We start from the raw sequence: 23,211 nt of genomic DNA on the forward strand, positions 1-23,211 counted from the left end.
AACATTGGAGACCTGTTGCTTTGCTGTGCGCTGAATACAAAATTGTTTCTAAATGTCTCTCATACAGGTTGAAAGAGTATCTGGGATTGTTGGTCCACAAGGACCAGTCCTACTGTGTACCTGATCGCTCTATTGTTGACAACTTGTTTCTGATAAGAGATGTTTTAGACATTTGTAAACTGTCTGATGTAAATGTGGGTTTACTTTCTTTGGATCAGGAGAAGGCTTTTGATCGTGTGGACCACCAGTACTTGTTTAAAACAATGAAAGCCTCTGGGTTTGGGGATGTTTTTTTGTCTTGGATGAATTTACTGTATGCTGGGGCCTCGTGTATGGTGAAGGTGGGGGGTGGTTTGAGTTGCCCCATCCCTGTCCAAAGGGGCATCAGGCAGGGATGCCCAATTTCAGGGCAGTTATATAGTCTGGCGATTGAACCAATGCTTTGTTTTTTAAGAGCGACGCTTACTGGTTTCTCTGTGCCAGGTGTAATGAAGGGTCCCGCGATAGCACTGTCTGCGTATGCAGATGACGTGATAGTTTTTATTACAGGGGGTGAAGATGTTAAGGTTCTCTCAAACGCTTTAAAGGTGTATGAGGGGGCCTCCTCAGCTAGAGTCAATTGGGGAAAGAGTGAAGCGCTGAGGGCAGGTCAGCTTCAAACGGGGTCCGCTCCACGGTTACCAGGGGGGCTTCAGACGGGGTCCGCTCCACGGTTACCAGGGGGGCTTCAGTGGGGCAGAGATGGGATGAAGAGGCTCTGATGTCTTTTAGAAAAAGAACTGGGAGGGTGTATTGGAGAAAGTGTTTGCCAGACTGTCAAGATGGAAACGGGTGCTGCCCCAGCTGTCTTATAGGGGAAGGGTCCTGGTAGCTAATAATCTTGCTGCCTCTACCCTGTGGCACAGACTAATGATTTTGCCACCACCAAAGGATCTGATACAAGAGCTTCAGAGGACCCTTGTCAATTTCTTCTGGTCTGGACAACACTGGATTAAAGCTGCAGCCCTGTACCTGCCACTGCACGAGGGTGGGCAAGTCCTGGTGGACATTTCCTCTAGAATCATGGCTTTCCGGCTCCAAGCAGCCCAGAGATTGTTGTACAGAGACGGTTCTAGCTGGGTCGAAACAGCCTACACATTGATGAGGAGAGCCGGCTGTTTGGGCTTAGACAAGCACCCTTTCCTCTTAAAGCTGGAGGGGGGTGATTTGCCTGGCCTGACTCCATTTTATGAGTCTGTTATGCAGGCTTGGAGAGTCCCGTAAGGCCTGCACGCCACCAGGGATGTGGCTTTTTGAAAAACCTCTTTTTCACAACACTGCCATCCAGTCCCGTGTTTTGGGTTCAGCTAGCCTTCGTTCATGCCTGTTAGGCGTGGGGTGTACCAAGCTGGGTCATCTGATGCGGAGCAGGAGCAGATCGTTGGAGGAGCTGGGAGAAAGAGCGGGGATCCGACCATCTCGTCTAATGAGGAAGGTCGCTGAGGTCTGCAACTCCTTGCCAGTGCTTCATCTGCAGTATGTGACTGATACTTCCAATTCTGATTGGTGGAAGGAGGGTCTGGATTATGTGTTCCCTGCACTGATTGTTAGTGCTGCGATGGGGGCATTCGAGGACGACGTGGGGATGCTGCTTTCCTTCGATACCCCGGAGCTGGGGGAGTTCAAGGAGGTGGGAAAGAAGGCCATGTACAGAATATGTGTAAAGGTGTCCCATGCCTCTTCCCTGGAAGGGGTCAAATCGACGAGGTGGGCAGGTGTGCTTGGTCCAGGTGCCTCTCCATAAGGCTGTTGGCGATCATTATACAAACTGCCTATTGGTAAGAGGACAGCTGACCTCCAATGGAGGATAATACATGGAGCTATAGCCACCAACATGCATCTGGTACACCTGGACCCTGCTGTTGGGGAGGGGTGTCCATTCTGTGCTGAGTCTGAAACTCTGGCACATCTGTTTTTACTGTGTCCCAGGTTGGTCGGGATGATTGACCTGATCACTGATTGGTTCTCAACGTTGGGAGAGGTTTTCTCTTCCAAAATACAGGTTCAGTCAAAAGGGTGTAGTTGTGTTGCTTAATTTTGTGTTAGGGGCAGCAAAATTAGCGATATGGAAGACCCGAAAGAACAGTATTCGGGGACAGGTGTCTGTGGATGTGGTGGGAATGCTGGAGGGAATGTTGGCAGCGAGACTAAGAGTTGAGTTTGCCTATTATAAATTTGTCAACAATATTGATCTGTTTTTGAGTATATGGGGTATTCAGAGGCTGTTGTGTTTAGTTACTGTGGAGGAGGAATTGGAGTTGTGTTTTTAATTGATGTGTAACTGGTGTTTTGTATGAGTATTTATTGTGTGGTGGGCCCCCAGACCCAATAAATATTATTTAAAACTCAAAACTCTCTCTCTCTCTCCCTCTCGCTCTCAGTCCCTCTCTCCGTCCAATGTCGCCATGGTAACAGTGCTGAGTGCACCCTCTCTACACTCCCCCTTTCTCGCTCGTCTTATTCAGACCAGATCTGTTATTTCCAGCTCTATATTCAGATGCACCATTTGTATTCTATTCTATGTTATACTGGTATGAGAGAGGACTTGATAGTTTTTAGTGTTTTAGTTTTCTGTTATTTGTGTTTTTACAACGTGACTTTATAGCGTGACCTATCAATAGTCTGAACTTTCTGAGATGATCACAGTTTTTAGATAAACAGGCCTCATAACTGCACAGCTATAAACGACTAATGTTATCATTCTCCTTCTTCTTCTTGTCTTTCTTTGGCAGTAGCCCAACTACCATGTCCTCCTCAGTGACTGCTTCCTGTGAATAAGAGGACCAGAGCGAGAGCGTCCAATCACAATCAAGAGCTTCCACCAGCACATCTTTCCAGTGAGAGAGAGAAAGAGATAGAGGCCAAAGAGAGAGAGAGAGAGAAACGAGTGCAGGAAGGAGAGGGGGAGAGAGTGAGAACAGTCGATGGATGCTGTCCGGATTGAGGGGACAGCGCATTCTTCATTAACGAGGAAAAGAAAGATTTCAAAATGGAGTCGAAGGATAGAAACTCGGCGGCAGGTAAGTCTTACCTCAGCTGATGTAAATGTATACCTTGGTAACGCAATGGGGTCCCACTTTACATCAAGTGGCACTATAATCAATGTATTTACGTGGTTATTACATAGGCAGGTACAGTGTAATTACATTGGAGGTACACATTGTTAATAGTATTTACAACTCTTATACCCGAGTGCGCTTTGCACAATTTCAAAGATTTGCAAATGAAGTCACAATGGAGGTAAATGTGTAATCTAGAACAGCAGGTATGGCCTAGGGTGAGATGAAGCCAAATGAAATGAAACTGTTCAGATGTTATCGCAGGTGTATTGAAATGCTTATGTCCCTAGCTCCAACAGTGTAGTAATACCTAACAATACGAAACAATACAGGCAAATACCATAAATATAAAAAAAGGAATGAAGAAATATGGGAATATTAGAATGAGCAATGTCAGAGTCCGGAATATAAATCTGTATGTATATGATGGTTTGTATAGACATTATAGACACTATATGAATAGAAAAGGTGTGTACAGCAGTAGTTGTATAGGATGAGCCTTGACTAGAATACAGAATGTGCGTATGAAGTGGGTAAAACAGTATGTAAACATGATTAACGTGACCAGTGTTCCATGACTCTGTACACAGGGCAGCAGCCTCTAAGGTGCAGGGTAGAGTACCGGGTGGTAGCGGGCCAGTAACAGTGACTAAGTTCAGGGCAGGGTGCTGGGCAGAGGCCTACGTAAGCATCATGTAAAGGCACAGGTTTTAGCACCACTTCATATACAAGGGGACCAGAGGGGTATACTATGGTGGTGGTGGAGGTAAGAAGAGGATAGGAACACTTATACTGTATAGGATTGATTGTTTAAGCCTAAATGGTTGGTTGATTGATTGATTGATTTTCGACAATGAACGCAGAATGCACTGTTGAGCTTTGTTCCTGTATGTGCTGATGTTGCTGCTGTGTTCCTGCGCTCTGATTATGTATATTGTGCGTGCGTGCGTGCGTCCGTGTATTCTGTCTCATCGAGTATGTTGTGTATTCTGCGCTAGCCCTGTCTATGCTGATTATGTGGGGGAGAGAGTGGTGTCATGGTCATGAATATGGAGCACATTGAGGTTCTCAGTGTAATTTGTTGTGTTCACCATCAATTCCTTCCCGTTAAGACGAGTCAGCAGTGTCGTCCAACCCCTCTTCCAAGGACACCTCATATAACCACTTATACACCTCATCTCTCTGCCTCTTTCTCTCTCTCTGCATCTCTCTCTCTGCCTCTCTCTGCCCCTCTCTCTCTCTCTCTCTCTCTCTCTCTCTCTCTCTCTCTCTGCATCTCTTTCTGCCTCTTTCTCTCTCTCTTTCTCTCTCTCTGCCTCTCTCTGCATCTCTCTCTCTGTATCTCTCTCTGCCTCTTTCTCGCTCTCTCGCTCTCTGCCTCTTTCTCTCTCTCTGCATCTCTCTCTGCCTCGTTCTCTCTCTGCATCTCTCTCTGCCTATTTCTCTCTCTCTTTCTCTCTTTCTGCCTCTTTCTCTCTCTCTCTGCATCTCTATCTGCCTCTTTCTCTTTCTCTCTGCATCTCTCTCTGCCTCTTTCTCTCTCTCTCTCTCTCTCTCTCTCTCTCTCTCTCTCTCTCTCTCTCTCTCTTTCTCTTTCTCTCTCCTCTTTCTCTCTTTCTCTCTCTTTCTCTCTCTGCCTCGTTCTCTCTCTCTTTCTCTCTCTGCCTCTCTCTCTCTCTCTCTCTCTCTGCATCTCTTTCTGCCTCTTTCTCTCTCTCTTTCTCTCTCTCTGCCTCTCTCTGCATCTCTCTCTCTGTATCTCTCTCTGCCTCTTTCTCGCTCTCTCGCTCTCTGCCTCTTTCTCTCTCTCTGCATCTCTCTCTGCCTCGTTCTCTCTCTGCATCTCTCTCTGCCTATTTCTCTCTCTCTTTCTCTCTTTCTGCTTCTTTCTCTCTCTCTCTGCATCTCTATCTGCCTCTTTCTCTTTCTCTCTGCATCTCTCTCTGCCTCTTTCTCTCTCTCTCTCTCTCTCTCTCTCTCTCTCTCTCTCTCTCTCTCTCTCTCTCTCTCTTTCTCTTTCTCTCTCCTCTTTCTCTCTTTCTCTCTCTTTCTCTCTCTGCCTCGTTCTCTCTCTCTTTCTCTCTCTGCCTCTTTCTCTCTCTCTCTCTCTCTGCATCTCTCTCTGCCTCTGTCTCTCTCTGCATCTCTCTCTGCCTCTGTCTCTCTCCTCCCTCTCATTCATCTCTCCCCTTTCTCCCTCTTTCTATCTCATCTGTTGATCTCTTGTCTCTACTGCACTTCTCACTTTTCTTCATCCTTGTCTCTCTACTTCTCATCCCTCCCCTCCCTCTCTCTCCTCCTTCTCCTCTGCCCTCCTCTCTAGGGATGGTTTGTGAGAAGGGGATCCAGATCCTCCTCACCACCGTGGGGGCCTTTGCAGCCTTCTGCCTGATGACGGTTTCTATAGGGACGGACTACTGGCTGTACTCTCGTGCCTCCATCTGCAACAGCACCCGCAACCACTCGGACGACCCCCACAACAAGGACAAGAAGGACCCCGGCGCCCTCACCCACTCTGGCCTCTGGAGGATCTGCTGCCTGGAAGGTAGGCTACTTAAATGCTACTGACACACCATCTTGGATATGTGGTTGGAGTGGGAGAGGATGGATAGAGGGTAGATGGAAGTGTGTGTGTGTGTGTGTGTGTGTGTGTGTGTGTGTGTGTGTGTGTGTGTGTGTGTGTGTGTGTGTGTGTGTGTGTGTGTGTGTGTGTGTGTGTGTGTGTGTGATGTTGGAGGGGATGAGTTAGGACTGGTTCCATTTGAGCCTTTTGTCCTAATGTCCATTCTACATTTAAAGGTACACGATGCAGAAAACACTCTTGTCATTTCCTGGTTGCTAAAATTCTAATAGTTCGCCTAATTTCAGTTTATGTGACAAAACAAGCAGGTATAGTGTAGAGAATCATTGTACCATCTGAACCGCTGTGAAATATATTTTCCATAACCAAAAATGTATTTTCAGCTGGTTTGAAGCTGGGGTACAAAACCAAAAGTGAAAGACACAAAAACAAAACTTAAGAATGGGAAGCATAGAAATAGTTCATATAGAACAGATCTACCACTTCTTACTTTACTGACTTTATTGTCCCAATGGGGAGATTTTGTTGCAGTGTCATGTACATGTTTAAAGTGGAGTTTAATTACAAAACAAATTGACAATACAACTTTCATAACAGTTCCATACCGATAAAAAGAGACTAGCCTGCTGGCCTTTCTGGGTTGATAGGAACATTAGCCAAAGCTATTTAGGAGGGATGTCACACCTGGCACAAGTTATTGTCTAGTTCTGTTTTTCCTGCCGAGGGGTGCCCTATACCTGCGCCAGAGGGGAGTGATACAAAGTCTGGGTACAGGGCGTGTCTTGGGTCTAAAATGATTTTAAACTTGCTTTCAATGAGAATGATAGATCTATAACTCACATTTCTATGCGAATTTGGTTGGGTCACCCAAAAAGTGACATATTTAAGTTTTTATGAGATTAGATACTATAAATACTATGTATAATATATTGAATGTAATAGTTGGTTATATTGGTAATAGTTGGTAATAGCTGGTTATAGTTGGTAATAGTTGGTAATAGCTGGTGTCATGACGTTGGCCTCTTTGGGTATAGCAACCCCCTCTCCCTGCCTCCCCCTTGCCTCCTTCAACTAGGTTGCTGTGGTCAGAGAGACGTCGTAAATTCCTCAGGATCTCCTCATGGACACACAGTATAAGAGGCAGAGTAAATTTTCATAGAGGACAAAGGAATTCCTTCCACCTCACAGAACTTAAGGTACGAACAAATTTCATGTTCCCGGAGAAAGTATAAAAGATCGGTCCGTTTGTCACAACTTGGGGAAGCTCATGGGAGACGGTATGGCCACATTACCATAACACTGTTTATATAATAGCCTCATTTATGAGGTTTACATCTAATTGTTGTATAAGATGAATGAGTGAGTATGAAACTGTTTGTATAATGGTGTAATATGATTTTGGACTGTTTAATGAAGAAAAATACAATTCCCTTTTGATTTGAACTAAATCAGAGGACCGCCCCTGAGCCCAGTTAGGGTCAGGCCTCCTGGGACAGCCCTTTTTCGGCCCTTCCGAATAAAACAACCACTCGGGTTTTCGATCAGCAGACGGAGCTTACCTCAGTTACGAGATGGCTAAAGGTTGCAGACCATGTTTTTCTCCATTAGGAGGGGAACAAAGGTTGTAGACCATTGCTGAATCTTTTAACCATACCACGTGGTTAAACTCTTAGACTATCGATACCGACTAAGAATAAGAACAAGTCTTTGATATTAATTACTAGTCTGCAGCTAGGAATTCGGTATCATTGAATGCGAAGAACGACAACCGCCGAAACATCCATTCTATAATAAAACGAATGAATGTCACTCTGAACTATCCGCTACAACCACAACAGAGAGAGAGGGGGAGAGAGACGGAGAATTCTACAAAAGAAATTAACTTCACCAGCGATCCAGACGACACACTGAGCGTAAATATATATATTGATTGCAATTGTTCCCGAATGAGTGAGCGTTCATGTGCAAAGGATAAGCATTTCAATTGTTATAATTATCACTTTGTAGTGACTTCTTAGTCGACCCCCACTTCCCCTTTTGTCTAACAAGCCGCGATGCCGGTTTAGCCCACTAGGGCACATTCTCCTATCATTTCTTGTAACCCCATTTACCTTGTTTGTTTGTTTGTTTTTGCATTTCTGTGAATTACTTAGTTAGTAATAAATAAATGATTTAAGACAATTAATGTATGGATGACTCATAGTGAAGACTGGGTTCGTGCAGATAACCAACAATTCATGACGTTTGGAATGAGACTAACGTGAGGTAAAGTAAATAATTCATTAATCAGAAGACTATGGATCAGATATGAAAATATCTGAAACGTTATATAAGGAAATTATAACCTTGTAATCTGAATATTTTTCCTTGGTGCCCCGACTTCCTAGTTAATTAGTTGGTGCCCCGACTTCCTAGTTAATTACTAATTACAGAGAATCTTTGATAAAAAAATAAGTCTTCAGTTAATGATAGTAAAGACACGACACTGGTAATAGTTGGTAATAAATGGTAATAGCTAGTAATAGGTGGTAATATAGGTAATAGGTTGTAATAGCTGGTAATAGCTGGTAATAGCTGGTAATAGTTGGTAATAAATGGTAATAGCTAGTAATAGGTGGTAATATAGGTAATAGCTGGTAATAGCTGGTAATAGCTGGTAATAGTTGGTAGTAGCTGGTAATAGTTGGTAATATAGGTAATAGTTGGTAATAGTTGGTAATAGTTGGTAATAGCTGGTATGATCAAAGTAAGAACTCAGCAATGCACATGCTGAGTTTATGAGCTCCTTGGAAGATCTGGAACTTGGAAATGCTGGAAGAGGAAACCCTTTCCTAGACTTTCCCAGTGGACGTTTCTGATGAATGATTTCCAAGGAGCATCAAATCAATTGTTATTGGTCACATACACGTGTTTAGCAGATGTTATTGCGTGTGTAGTGAAATGCTTGTGCTTCTAGTTCCTACAATGCAGCAGTATCTTACAAGTAATATTGAATAATTTCGCAACATATACCTGTAACCCTCTCACCAGGCTCGAATTTGACTCACTTACATAGAATATCTCAACAGCATGGGATGTTAGGAGAGAAGGACATCTCCAATAAGAATCCCTGTTGTAAACTATCTAAGGTGATGACAACTAGGGTATTAACTTCAGATGGAATGATTATAGGTTTCTGTAATTGTATAAGGATATACTTTCCCATGCATTATATTAAATTGAAACAGTAAAGGACTCCACCAAGGCAACATACATAAGGTTCAAGATGTGTATTATTACATTTTCAATGCACCACATCGAAATACATAAAAGTAATAATCCCCAATGAGTCGTGCACAACGCATGTCCAAATTATTTCAAGCTTTCTTAACCCATTGGCGCGCGTTGGAGCTCAACAACAACAAAAATGATGACACACTTAAAGTCCAGAAGCACCCCACCATTGTGGTTACTCACTACTCGTAGGTATTCCCTCTGCGAAGTATGGCAGTTCTGTGCAGGTTTCCTCACAAGATCCACGGCAAGCACCGCTATCAATGCAGACAGTACTCTTTAGCAGTAACCGATATCCTATGGGAACATGAACTCGTTAATCTTTCCCAAGCAATTCTCTCTGTGTCACATGATGCTAGGCTAACCTCAAGGCTGTCAAATACCTCCACGATGAGAAGGTCGCTTCAGTCTTTTCTAAGTCTTTCTTAACAAAATTATAACAACTCTCTGATAAAATAAAATTGGTATGTTCCTTCAAAACTCAGTAGGTATGGGTTTTGTTCTATCTATTGTTCTATTATTGTTCTATTATGTTCTTTTATCGTCTTCTGTTATAATTCTTCTTCACCAACGGTCATAATGTAACGTCCATCCTTTTCTCAACGCCTCTCTCCCTCTTTTTTTCCCGCAGGCCTCCCGTTGTTAAGCCACAGCTTAACAAGCGACCTTATTGGTCAAAACTTAAACTTAAAAGTAAACCAACCTATTCACTTATACATTAAATAAATATTTCTTCAAAAGAAATGCATTAACAACATTACAATTCGGGAGCAATTCAATCACCTTTTAAATCTAATACCAATTAATTATAACAAATTAACTTAATCCCAATACACAGAAACCTAAGTAAAGGAATGGAATTAAGAATATATAAATATATGAACGAGCAATGTCAGAGTAGCATAGACTAACATACAGTAGAATAGTATAGAATACAGTATATACACTACCGTTCAAAAGTTTGGGGTAACTTAGAAATGTCCTTGTTTTTGAAAGAAAAACACTTTTTTTTGTCCATTACAATAACATCAAATTGATCATAAATACAGTGTAGACATTGTTAATGTTGTAAATGACTCTTGTAGCTGAAAACAGCTGATTTTTTAATGTAATATCTACATAGGCGTACAGAGGCCCATTATCAGCAACCATCACTCCCGTGTTCCAATGGCACGTTGTGTTAGCTAATCCAGGTTTATCATTTTAAAAGGCTAATTGATCATTAGAAAACCCTTTTGTAATTATGTTAGCACAGCTGAAAACTGTTGTTCTGATTAAAGAAGCAATAAAACTGGCCTTCTTTAGACTAGTTGAGTATCTGGAGCATCAGCATTTGTGGGTTCGATTACAGGCTCAAAATGGCTAGAAACAAAGACCATTCTTCTGAAACTCGTCAGTCTATTCTTGTTCTGAGAAATGAAGGCTATTCATTCGAGAAATTGCCAAGCAACTGAAGATCTCGTACAACGTTGTGTACTACTCCCTTCACAGAACAGCACAAACTGTCTCTAACCAGAATAGAAAGAGGAATGGGAGGCCCTGGTGCACAACTGAGCAAGGGGACAAATACATTAGAGTGTCTAGTCCTCAACTGGCAACTTCATTAAATACTACCCGCAATACACCAGTCTCAACGTCAACAGTGAAGAGGCGACTCGGGAATTCTGGACTTCTAGACAGAGTTGCAAAGAAAAAGCCATATCTCAGACTGGCCAATAAAAATAAAAGATTAAGATGGGAAAAAGAGCACAGACACTGGACAGAGGAACTCTGCCTAGAAAGCCAGCATCCCGGATTCCTACCATCATTACACCGGATCATTCCCCCAGATCAACGCAGCTAGCTAGCTGCAAACAAGTGGCTGCTGTTAGCTCTGTCCCAAAGCAGCACCATCTAACGTTGAGCTATCCTCGAGCTAGGCCCATATACCAGCTAATTCTAGGGATACATTACCTCCTTTGCCCTTTATTGTTGACACGGAGCCCCACCGATCCATCACGTCTGGACTGCCGCCGTGATTGCCCGATGTGGTCTCAACAGGCTATTCTGTTACGATGTCGCCGAAGAACCATCTACTAGCCCCCGCCCGCTAGCTTTTCTGAACACTGTGTCTCCTGCTCACCTAGCGTAGTAGTGACTACCAAACAGTACCCTGACTCACCTATTGCTGCTCTTTTGATCCTATGATCACTCGGCTACACAGCTGATGCCCCCTGGACTGTTTAAATAGCACGATACCTCATTTTGTTTACTTGTCGGCCCCAGCCTCGAACTCAGGTCCTGTATGTACCTAACTGACCCGCTCTGCCCATTCATTGACTTCTGTAACCGTAAAAGCCTTGGTTTCATGCATGTTAGCATTCAGAAGCCTCCTGCCTAAGTTTGTTTTATTCACTGCTTTAGCACACTCCACCATCCCTGATGTCCTAGCCGTGTCTGAATCCTGGCTTAGGAAGGCCACCAAATATTCTGAAATTTCCATCCCCAACTATAACATTTTCAGCCAAGATAGAACTGCCATAGGGGGTGGAGTTGCAATCTACTGCAGAGATAGCCTGCAGAGTTCTGTCATGCTATCCAGGTCTGTGCCCAAACAGTTTGAGCTTCTACTTTTAAAATCCACCTTTCCAGAAATAAGTCTCTCACTGCTTCCGCTTGTTAAGGACCACCCTCAACCCCCAGCTGTGCCATGGACACCATATGTGAATTAATTGCCCCCCATTTATCTTCTGAGTTTGTACTGTTAGGTGACTTAAACTGGGATATGCTTAACACCCTGGCCGTCTTACAATCTAAACTCGATGCCCTCAATCTCACACAAATTATCATGGAACCTACCAGGTACAACCCTAAATCCGTAAACACGGGCACCCTCATAGATATCATCCTGACAACCTGTCCTCTAAATACACCTCTGCTGTCTTCAACCAGGATCTCAGCGATCACTGCCTCATTGCCTGCGTCCATAATGGGTCCGCGGTTAAATGACCACCCCTCATTACTGTCAAACGCTCCCTAAAACACTTCAGCGAACAGGCCTTTCTAATCGACCTGGCACGGGTATCCTGGAAGGATATTGACCTCATTTCGTCAGTAGAGGAGGCCTGGTTATTCTTTAAAAGTGCTTTCCTCACCATCTTAGATAAGTATGCCCATTCAAAATAAATTTAACTAAGAACAGATATAGCCCTTGGTTCACACCAGACCTGACTGCCCTTGACCTGTGGCGTACTGCATTAGCATCGAATAGCCCCCACGGTATGCAACTTTTCAGGGAAGTTAGGAACCAATATACACAGGCAGTAAGGAAAGCAAAAGCTAGCTTTTTCAAACAGAAATTTGCATCCTGTAGCACTAACGCCAATAAGTTCTGGGACACTAAAGTCCATGGAGAATACGAGCACCTCCTCCCAGCTGCCCACTGCACTGAGGCTAGGTAACACGGTCACCACCGATAAATCCATAATTATCTAAAACTTCAACAAGCATTTCTCAACGGCTGGCCATGCCTTCCTCGGCCAACAGCCCCAACCCCCCCCCCCCCCCCCCCCCCCGCAGCTACTCGCCCAAGCCTCTCCAGGTTCTCCTTTACCCAAATCCAGATAGCAGATGTTCTGAAAGAGCTGCAAAACCTGGACCCGTACAAATCAGCTGGGCTTGACAATCTGGACCCTAATTCTGAAACTATCCGCCGCCATTGTCGCAACCCATATTACCAGCTTGTTCAACCTCTCTTTCATATCATCTGAGATCCTCAAGGATTGGAAAGCTGCCGCAGTCATCCGCCTCTTCAAAGGGGAGGACACCCTGGACCCAAGCTGTTACAGACCTATATCCATCCTGCCCTGCCTATCTAAGGTCTTCGAAAGCCAAGTCAACAAACAGGTCACTGACCATCTCGAATCCCACCGTACCTTTTCCGCTGTGCAATCTGGTTTCCGAGCCGGTCACGGGTGCACCTCAGCCACGCTCAAGGTACTAAACGATATCATAACCGCCATCGATAAAAGACAGTACTGTGCAGCCGTCTTCATCGACCTTGCCAAGGCTTTCGACTCTGTCAATCACCATATTCTTATCGGCAGACTCAGTAGCCTCGGTTTTTCTAATGACTGCCTTGCCTGGTTCACCAACTACTTTGCAGACAGAGTTCAGTGTCTCAAATCTGAGGGCATGCTGTCCGGTCCTCTGGCAGTCTCTATGGGGGTGCCACAGGGTTCAATTCTCGGGCCGACTCTTTTCTCTGTATATATCAATGATGTTGCTCTTGCTGCGGGCGATTCCCTGATCCACCTCTACGCAGATGGCACCATTCTGTATACTTCCGGCCCGTCCTTGGACACTGTGCTATCTAACCTCCAAACGAGCTTGAATGCCATACAACACTCATTCCATGGCCTCCAACTGCTCTTAAACGCTAGTAAAACCAAATGCATGCTTTTCAACCGTTTTCTGCCTGCACCCGCACGCCCGACTAGCATCACCACCCTGGATGGTTCCGACCTAGAATATGTGGACATCTATAAGTACCTAGGTGTCTGGCTAGACTGTAAACTCTCCTTCCAGACTCATATCAAATATCTCCAATCTAAAATCAAATCTAGAGTCGGCTTTCTATTCCGCAACAAAGCCTCCTTCACTCACGCCGCCAAACTTACCCTAGTAAAACTGACTATCCTACCGATCCTCGACTTCGGCGATGTCATCTACAAAATAGCTTACAATACTCTACTCAGCAAACTGGATGCAGTTTATCACAGTGCCATCCGTTTTGTTACTAAAGCACCTTATACCACCCACCACTGCGACCTGTATGCTCTAGTCGGCTGGCCCTCGCTACATATTCGTCGCCAGACCCACTGGCTCCAGGTCATCTACAAGTCCATGCTAGGTAAAGCTCCGCCTTATCTCAGTTCACTGGTCACGATGGCAACACCCACCCGTAGCACAAGCTCCAGCAGGTGTATCTCACTGATCATCCCTAAAGCCAATACCTAATTTGGCCGCCTTTCGTTCCAGTTCTGTGCTGCCTGTGACTGGAACGAATTGCAAAAATCGCTGAAGTTGGAGACTTTTATCTTCCTCACCAACTTCAACCATCTGCTATCTGAACAGCTAACCGATCGCTGCAGCTGTACATAGTCTATCGGTAAATAGCCCACCCAATTTTACCTACCTCATCCCCATACTGTTTATATTTATTTACTTTTCTGCTCTTTTGCACACCAGTATCTCTACCTGTACATGACCATCTGATCATTTATCACTCCAGTGTTAATCTGCAAAATTGTAATTATTCGCCTCCCTCCTCATGCCTTTTGCACACAATGTATATAGACTCTCTTTTTTTTCTACTGTGTTATTGACTTGTTAATTGTTTACTCCATGTGTAACTCTCTGTTGTCTGTTCACACTGCTATGCTTTATCTTGGCCAGGTCGCAGTTGCAAATGAGAACTTGTTCTCAACTAGCCTACCTGGTTAAATAAAGGTGAAATAAAAAATAAAAGTATGCTCTCGTTGGCTGGCCCTTGCTTCATATTAGTCGCCAAACCCACTGGCTCCAGGTCATCTATAATTCTTTGCTAGGTAAAGCCCCACCTTATCTCAGCTCACTGGTCACCATAGCAGCACCCACCTGTAGCACGCGCTCCAGAAGGTACAGTGCCTTGCGAAAGTATTCGGCCCCCTTGAACTTTGCGACCTTTTGCCACATTTCAGGCTTCAAACATAAAGATATAAAACTGTATTTTTTTGTGAAGAATCAACAACAAGTGGGACACAATCATGAAGTGGAACGACATTTATTGGATATTTGAAACTTTTTTAACAAATCAAAAACTGAAAAATTGGGCGAAACTGTACGTTTGTTTATCCCATGTGTAACTCCGTGTTGTTTGTGTCGCACTGCTTTGCTTTATCTTGGCCAGGTCACAGTTGTAAATGAGAACTTGTTCTCAACTGGCCTACCTGGTTAAATAAAGTGTGTATATAGGCAGCAGCCTCTCTATGCTAGTGATGGCTGTTTAACAGTCTGATGGCCTTGAGATAGAAGCTGTTTTTCAGTCTCTTGGTCCCAGCTTTGATGCACCTGTACTGACCCCACCTTCTGGATGGTAGCAGGGTGAACGGGCAGTGGCTCGGGTGGTTGTTGTCCTTGATGATCTTTTTGGCCTTGTGACATCGGGTGCTGTAGGTGTCCTGGAGGGCAGGTAGTTTGCGCCCAGTGATGCGTTGTGCATAAGAACATCAGCTTTAGAGAGGGTTCACATGAAGTTAAAGAGAAGAGGTCTGAACTGTGTCTGTGCAGAGAGCTAGTACAGTACAGGCACTTTATCTATGAACACTGGATGTTTGTGGAGATTGTAATTTCTACCCTTCAAATGAATTTGTCATAAGGAGACCACTTTATCCCTGAACTAAGGATGACCCCAGTGGTGAAGTAGGTAACAGGAGCTGATGGTCTAGATGTACAGTATACAGTGTTCCTCATGTTCCATTGTGTCAGCAGATCAGGAAGTTGAAATCACCTGAAAAGAACCCCTCTCATCTCACCCCATTCCTTCCATCACTGTATTTAATATATAACCTACCTTACATGCATCACCCACTAGCACTGTGCTCACCAACCATGTGTTGGAAACCTGATTCAACTAGATCCATCAAGCATTTGATAAGATGAATCAGGTATATTACAGCTGGCCCTACAAACTCACTGCAGACCCTGTTGCCCAACCCTGCACCAGCCCAGTGATTTAACTGACGGGGTCTCTGAAAATGACAGTAGCCATCACACCATCTTCACTCAGTCACTGCGGCACAAGCAGCACATTTATAATACATTTAACTGCTCTGACATACAGGCTTTAGAAGGGGGAAGACAGGACAGGGCTGGATGGGACAGAATAGAACAGAATAGGACAGTAGTTGAAGCTGAATGAATGGTGTTAGCTAGCTGCCGTATGTTTGTAGTCCTGTCACTACTCCTCTATAAGGCATGCAGGGTAAGTCCCATCCTTGGCCTGGTCATTGTGCAAAGCACATTTGTCCTCATCTCTAAGCTTCCTGATAACAAAGCAGCCAATTAGAGATAAGCCCCAGCCCTCACAGCATTGCTGCAGTGCTCCTCTCTGTCTGTCTGTCTGTCTGTCTGTCTGTCTGTCTGTCTGTCTGTCTGTCTGTCTGTCTCTGCTCTCTCTCGTTCTTCTCACTAACTCCCTCTGTCTCTGCCTCTCTCTCTGCTCTCTCTCACTCTTCTCACTAACTCCCTCTGTCTCTGCCTCTCTCTGCTCTCTCTCTTTACTCTCTCTCCCTCTCTGCTCTCTCTCTCTGCTCTCTCTTTACTCTCTCTCTGCTCTCTTTCTTTACTCTCTCTCTGCTCTCTCGCTCTTCTCACTAACTCCCTCTGTCTCTGCCTCTCTCTCTGCTCTCTCTTTACTCTCTCTCTGCCCTCCCTCCCTCCCTCTCTCTCTCTGCTCTCTCTCGCTATCTCTCTCCCTCTCTCTTTACTCTCTCCCTCCCTCTCTCTCTCTGCTCTCTCTCTCTCTTTACTCTTTTCGCCCTCTTTCTCTCCCTCTCTCTCTGCTCTCGCTCTTCTCACTCTCCCCCTCTGTCGTCTCTCTGCCTCTCTCATACTCCCTCTGCCTCTGTCTGCTATCTCTCCCTTTACGCTCTCTCTTCCCTCCCCGCTATTTCTCTCGCTCGCTCTCTCTTTCTCCCTCTCTTTTCCCCTCTCTCTCTCTCTCTCTCTCTCTTTCTCCCTCTCTTTTCCCCTCTCTCTCTCTCTCTCTCTCCTCTCTTTCTCTCTCTCCTCTCTTTCTCTCTCTTCTCTCTTTCTCTCTGTGGTGCAGTGGAGCCTTCAGTGCTTTGGTATGGCTTAGAGGTCAAGTATCCTTGATGTCCTTAGAGTATTGAGTCAAGATGGATGCTCAGAAGCCATGCAGTGATGCAGTGAAGTGTAGGTGCAATGCAAACAGAGGACATATTGTCTCTAAAAGATTTAAGCCCGAGGGTGGATGTCACACCTTGCTGTGTTAGGGGCCGAAGGAGTGAGTGGATGGGGTATTATCTGATTCGGCAGGTTGAGAGGATCCCAGATTTGTATTTATATTTATTTGTACCTTTATTTAACCAGGCAAAATACTAGTAGGTCAGTACAGTCTCTCCCTTAGCTTTTAGTCAAAGGCCCCTAACATCACTTTGTGGGCTGCAAATATTCAAAATTCAACTGAAACCAATGGAGAGCAAGAGTTTTATGTGCATGGCATCAGACAAGCCACCATTCAACAGCAGTGATATGAGTGTTGATGCTTTAGATTGAATGCTGTTGTGGTGCTGGTTCAAATAGAGAACACTGATCTTTGGGGCAGTACTTAGAGGCAGCCTCTACTGCCCATGTAGGTCAGTGTCACCCTCCAGTACTTTTCTTACAGAGTTACCAGGTAAGTGAATGGAAGTGTGTGAAACTCAGGTCATTTTGGCTCTATCCAGCTGTTTCTCTATTTCAGGAGTAGTAAGTACAGCTGTAGAGTAGTTGCTCCCTAGATACTGGTTTTCCCACCTAATGGTTATGGTTAGCATTGGGAGAGAGGGTTAACTGATCCTAGATCTGCACCAATGGGGAACTACTTCCTGGTTTAGAGCCAAAATGGCATCTGTCAGGGGGTTTAGCTGACACCCTCCCCTGTGCCCCCATCTCTTTCTTTACAGACTACAACCATGGAAATAAAAGAACTATGAGAAAGAGACAAGCTCACCCCACATCTGTCCTTCTCTCCCTCCTCCGTCTGTGTCTCATCATTCCATCACTCCAACTCTCTCACAATCCATCCATCAGCCAGCACCAGTCGTGTGCTGTCATCACCGTGCGTCCGTCCGTCCATCTGTCTGTCTGCAATAGAGCCACAAGACCCCAGCGGGTAGCTATCTGTCTGCCTGTCTGCCTGTTTGGATGGCTCTCTGTGTTGGGGTGTGTGTGGGGGTGAGTTAGTGTGTTCATTCAGTTACTGCATGCTCTTATTCAGAAAGGACCACAGTGAAATTACTATAAAGTGAATATTGGTAGCTGTGGTTCACTCTAAATAAAACCTTTCTTATTAGAACTATACATACATACATGCTGGTACCCTTTCTACATTAAATTTGTATTTTTCTACCCAGCACCTGATGACAAATCATGTATGTATGTGAGTGTGATACTAATGAGATACTGCATGACCTTAACGGGTCAAGGACATCTGATCTAGAATCAGTTCCTAAGGGCAGAGATTGTGGATGTTTTGTGTTGAGGATGCGTACTGTTCTGTCCTCAGACCTACCTGGGAAGGGTGAACAATGACAGGACAGAACCTGAGGCACAACCCGTCTGCAGTTTCTCTCTCTCATGCCTTATTCTCTTCCTCTTTCTCTCTTGCTCTCTTTTTATATGCTAATATAAACTGCTCTTTCTTTTTCTGATGAATCTCTGTGGAGTGGAGCTGATGCATGTGCTGATGTATAAAGTGTGTGCGCGCATGTGTGTGTGCATGTGTGTGTGTGTGTGAGATAGAGTATTCTGTTCTAACACCCACCCCCACCCCTCCCTCTCTCTCTCTCTCTTTCAGGGGTGAAGAGGGGAGTGTGTTCTCAGATCAACCACTTCCCTGAGGATGCTGACTTTGACCATGATGGGCCAGAGTATGTTCTACGTAAGTCAACGTCTGATGGACCTGAGGAGGTGGAGGTGGATGTGTTATTAGTCACATGAGCCGAGTACAACAGGTGTAGGCCTTACCGTGAAATGCTTACTTACAAGCCCTTAACCAACAATGCAGTTCAAGAAAGAGTTAAGAAAATATTTACCAAATAAACTAAAGTAAAAAATGATAAAAAGTAACAGAATAAAATAACAATAATGAGGCTATATACAGGAGGTACCAGTACCGAGTCAGTATGCGGGGGTACAGGTTAGAGGTGACTTGTACATGTAGGTTGGGGTGAAGATACTATCCATAGATAATAAACAGGGGGTACCAGTACCGAGTCAGTATGCGGGGGTACAGGTTAGAGGTGACTTGTACATGTAGGTTGGGGTGAAGATACTATCCATAGATAATAAACAGCGAGTAGCAGCAGTGTAAAAACAAATGGGTGTCAATGTAAATAGTCTGGTGGCCTTTGATGAATTGTTCAGCAGTCTTATGGCTTGGGGGTCGAAGCTGTTAAGGAGCCTTTTGGACCTAGACTTGGCGCTCCGGTACCGCTTTCCGTGCGGTAGCAAGAGAACAGTCTATCATTTGGGTGGCTGGAGTCTTTGACTATTTTCTGTGGTCTAAAATGAAAATCATTTGAATCAGTTGTGTTGGGCAGGACTGGAACAAAACCCTGCACACACTGACGCCACCCCCAGGACGGGAGTTCCCCATAACTGATACACAGCCGTAACTCATCCACCACTGTAAACCACTTTTTACAGAAGCCTTAGACCACATAGAGTAGTTAGATCTCACTCCTGAAGACCGGGAGAAAATAAGCTGTGTTTGAATTAAACATGTTAGTGTTTGTATGAAGTTGAGGGATAATGTGCTGCCCTAGTTCACGGGTGTTCCTCCAGGCCACACCTGTGTGGGTGTTCCATGCCGCACTATGTGTGCCCGCCCCACAATGCAGCAGGAGAAGACTGTGTACTGTTCACTATGTAGCCTCGGCATTTGGCTGGCATTTACTTTGGCATTTCTGTCCTCTGGCCTATGTCCTAGATGGGAGTTGTGTGTGTGTGTGTGTGTGTGTGTGTGTGTGTGTGTGTGTGTGTGTGTGTGTGTGTGTGTGTGTGTGTGTGTGTGTGTGTGTGTGTGTGTGTGTGTGTGTGTGTTCCGTCCTGGGGGGTATCAGAGTTGATGCCTCTTGGGAATGAGCTGATACAATTAAACACTCACTAGCTTGGCCACATGGTAATTAATTTGCTCACAGCAGAATACAGCTGTTTATTTATCATCCTCTCCCTCTGATTCTATCTGCTACTTTTACCTTTTCTCTTTCCCCTCTTCTCTCTCTTTATCACCCACTTCCCCTCTCTCTCTTCTTCTTCTCTCTCTTCGTCTCTCTACTTCTCTCTCACTTCCTCTCTCTCTCTCTTCTTCTCTCTCTTCTTCTCTCTACTTCTCTCTCACTTCCCCTCCCTCTCTCTTTATCACCCACTTCCCCTCTCTCTCTCTTCTTCTCTCTCTTCTTCTCTCTACTTCTCTCTCACTTCCCCTCCCTCTCTCTTCATCACCCACTTCCTCTCTCTCTCTTCTTCTCTCTCACTTGTTCTCTCTCACTTCCCCTCGCTCTCCCTGTCACTGTCCCGTCACTGTTATGTCCCTCTCTCTCTGTAGGTATGGTCAGGGCTTCCAACATCTTCCCTATCCTCAGTGCTATCCTGCTGTTGATGGGAGGGGTGTGTATCGGTCTCAGTCGCTTCTATAAGCACAAGAGGAACATCGTCCTGGGAGCAGGCATTCTCTTTGTGGCTGCAGGTGCACTAACTAACTCCTGTCAGACCTGTCTGTGTGTCTGTGTGTCTGTGTATGTGTCTGTGATTATCTCTGTGTCTTTAAGTGTCTATCTAAGTCTTTTAGTATGTATACATACGTTTATGTTCTGTTGATGTAAAGTCATGACTTTCCTCTTGCTCTCTTGCTCTGGATAACATGACAGAGAGAGAGAGAGAGAGTGCGTGTCTGTGTGTCTGTGTGTATGTGTGTATATATCCTCATCTGTGTGTGTATATATATCCTTGTGTATTTGTGTCTGTGTGTGTGTGCATGTGTTTGTATATCCTCATCTATCCCCTGTCTCCCCCAGGTCTGAGCAACATCATTGGTGTGATCGTGTACATCTCTGCAGCGCTGGGAGACATCTCCCCTAAGAAGGACGAGGACAAGAAGTGGCAGTACAGCTACGGCTGGTCCTTCTACTTCGGAGGCCTGTCCTTCATCATGGCTGAGATGGTGGGCGTTCTGGCCGTCAACATCTATATCGAAAAGAACAAGGAGCTTCGCTGCCGCTCGCGCACTGACATCTTCAAGGGGACCACGCACGCCATGCTCCGCCTACCCAGCTACCGCTTCCGCCGTCGCTCCCGCTCCTCATCCCGCTCTACTGACCCCTCACGCTCCCGAGACCCCTCGCCGGTGGGGGGAGGCGGGGGGAAGAACTTTGGCCTGCCCCCCTCGGCCATGCTCTCCCAGGGGCCCATGTCTGTGGCCACGCTGCCCAACCCTCACTCTCGCTCCCACACCACCCTGGCGGGGGGCGACATCTCCCTCTACACTCTGTCCCGCGACCCCAAGCTGGCTGGCCTGCCCCCCATGTACGGCACCGTGGACCGCGCCACCCTCTACCAGCTCCACAACTGCTTCCCCAAGGACGGGGGAGGAGGGGGAGGAGGGGGTGTGATGATGAGCGGCACACTGCCCTCTCTGAAGTCTCACAACCCCTCGCTGTCCCAGAATTCCTCCAACTCCAACGCACCCATGGGCAACTCGGTGGGCTCGGGGCCCCCACCCTTCTCCTCGTCCACGGTGGAGAGAGAACGAGGGATGGGAACGCTGGACAGGCTAAAGGGAGATAGAGAGAGCAACTCCAATACGCTCAACAGGAAGACAACACCCGTGTAGAGAGGAGGTGGGGGAGAGGGAGGGAACGCTGGACAGGCTAAAGGGAGATAGAGAGAGCAACTCCAATACGCTCAACAGGAAGACAACAACCGTGTAGAGAGGAGGGGGGGAGAGAGGGAGGGAACAGGGAAGGAAGAGAGAGAGAGCAACTCCAATACGCTCAACAGGAAGACAACACCCGTGTAGAGAGGAGGGGGGAGAGAGGGAGGGAACAGGGAAGGAAGAGAGAGAGAGCAACTCCAATACGCTCAACAGGAAGACAACACCCGTGTAGAGAGGAGGGGGGGGGGGGAGAGGGAGGGAACAGGGAAGGAAGAGAGAGAGAGCAACTCCAATACGCTCAACAGGAAGACAACACCCGTGTAGAGAGGAGGGGGGGGAGGGAACAGGGAACAGGGAAGGAAGAGAGAGAGAGCAACTACAATACGCTCAACAGGAAGACAACACCCGTGTAGAGAGGAGGGGGGGGGAGGGAGGGAACAGGGAAGGAAGAGAGAGAGAGATATAGAGGAGGGGATTGGGATAAAGGAATGGAGAGGAGAGAGAGAATCTTTTTCACTGTTATAATTAGTCTACAGTATCTCACTGAGAAACAAAAGAAAACAAGTAATAATTACAACAATAATGAACTTTAACAACAAAACTATTTTACTATTTGAACGCACTAGAAATGATTTATTTTGTTAATGATCCAACGCGATGAACCTTGGGCTACTATTTTAAACAATCCACTTTCTTTAGTGCAATACTAACTCTGATTTAACAAGATCCTATTGGACATCAATTGTTGTTGTGATTATTATTAGCGTTATTACGAGCTAGCTCTGTTTGCAATGCTATCGTTTTAGAATGATGATATGATTTGTATAATTTTCACTCTGATTTTGGATCCTGACGACGTTTACTGTGAATTTCTTAAACACAGACACGCTGGTATGATCAGTGGGATGTGTAACTGTGTCATTGGTGTCAAGCATGAGTGTCTACAACGTATGAGAAGACGAGTGTGTATTATGATTTATATGATTTAATTATTATCTAATAATAATAATAATATATCATGTATTATTATTACTATTATTACAACTTGTTCTTTGGTGGAGTGCAGTTAATTTATTTTTACCTCTATTTGGATTTTCTACCCCTTGGTTCTAACACACAGTTAAGTTGTGTGAATACTGTACATTGTCTTCCAATATTGTAACTGAAGGCTACAATAAGTGAGTGACTGAGGCAACTGAGCAACTTCAGTGTTATTCTGAGTCTGTTTTCTATGGGCCTATGTTAGTCTGAGTTCCATTCTAATCAATGTTAGCAGTAGTCATAGCTGTAGTCGTGTTGAAGATGTTTGTTTTCTGGGCATTAACAGAAACCTCTGTCTTGAGAAGAGAAAAAGAGAAACTGATATATTTGTACAGAGAAAACAGGTGAAACGTGTCACCTGGAGAAAAGAAGAGAAACATTTATTCATTATTTTCTACAAGCAAGAGACCCAAAATTATTATTTAGAACAGACACAACAGACATGCTATCCATCCATTATTAAACTGAAATTGACAATGAAAAATGTCAATTAAATAAATGTGGGGACGGAGGTGGGGGGTTCAAACACGCTATAGAGA

At 45.1% G+C, this 23,211-nt stretch overlaps 1 protein-coding gene across 1 annotated transcript; it reads left to right on the forward strand.

The window, feature by feature from the left end:
• The first annotated feature begins 2,926 nt into the window (after positions 1–2,926).
• LOC139389380 (calcium channel, voltage-dependent, gamma subunit 8b) lies at positions 2,927–21,677 on the forward strand. Its single transcript, XM_071136103.1, has 5 exons — positions 2,927–3,059; positions 5,422–5,643; positions 18,554–18,637; positions 20,306–20,446; positions 20,775–21,677. Exons 1-5 carry the CDS (start codon positions 3,029–3,031, stop codon positions 21,587–21,589), a joined length of 1,293 nt encoding a protein of 430 aa, XP_070992204.1. The 5' UTR covers positions 2,927–3,028; the 3' UTR covers positions 21,590–21,677.
• Positions 21,678–23,211: the final 1,534 nt, after the last annotated feature.

The sequence above is a fragment of the Oncorhynchus clarkii genome, chromosome 3, assembly GCF_045791955.1.
Source record: "Oncorhynchus clarkii lewisi isolate Uvic-CL-2024 chromosome 3, UVic_Ocla_1.0, whole genome shotgun sequence".
Taxonomy (NCBI): Eukaryota; Metazoa; Chordata; class Actinopteri; order Salmoniformes; family Salmonidae; genus Oncorhynchus; species Oncorhynchus clarkii.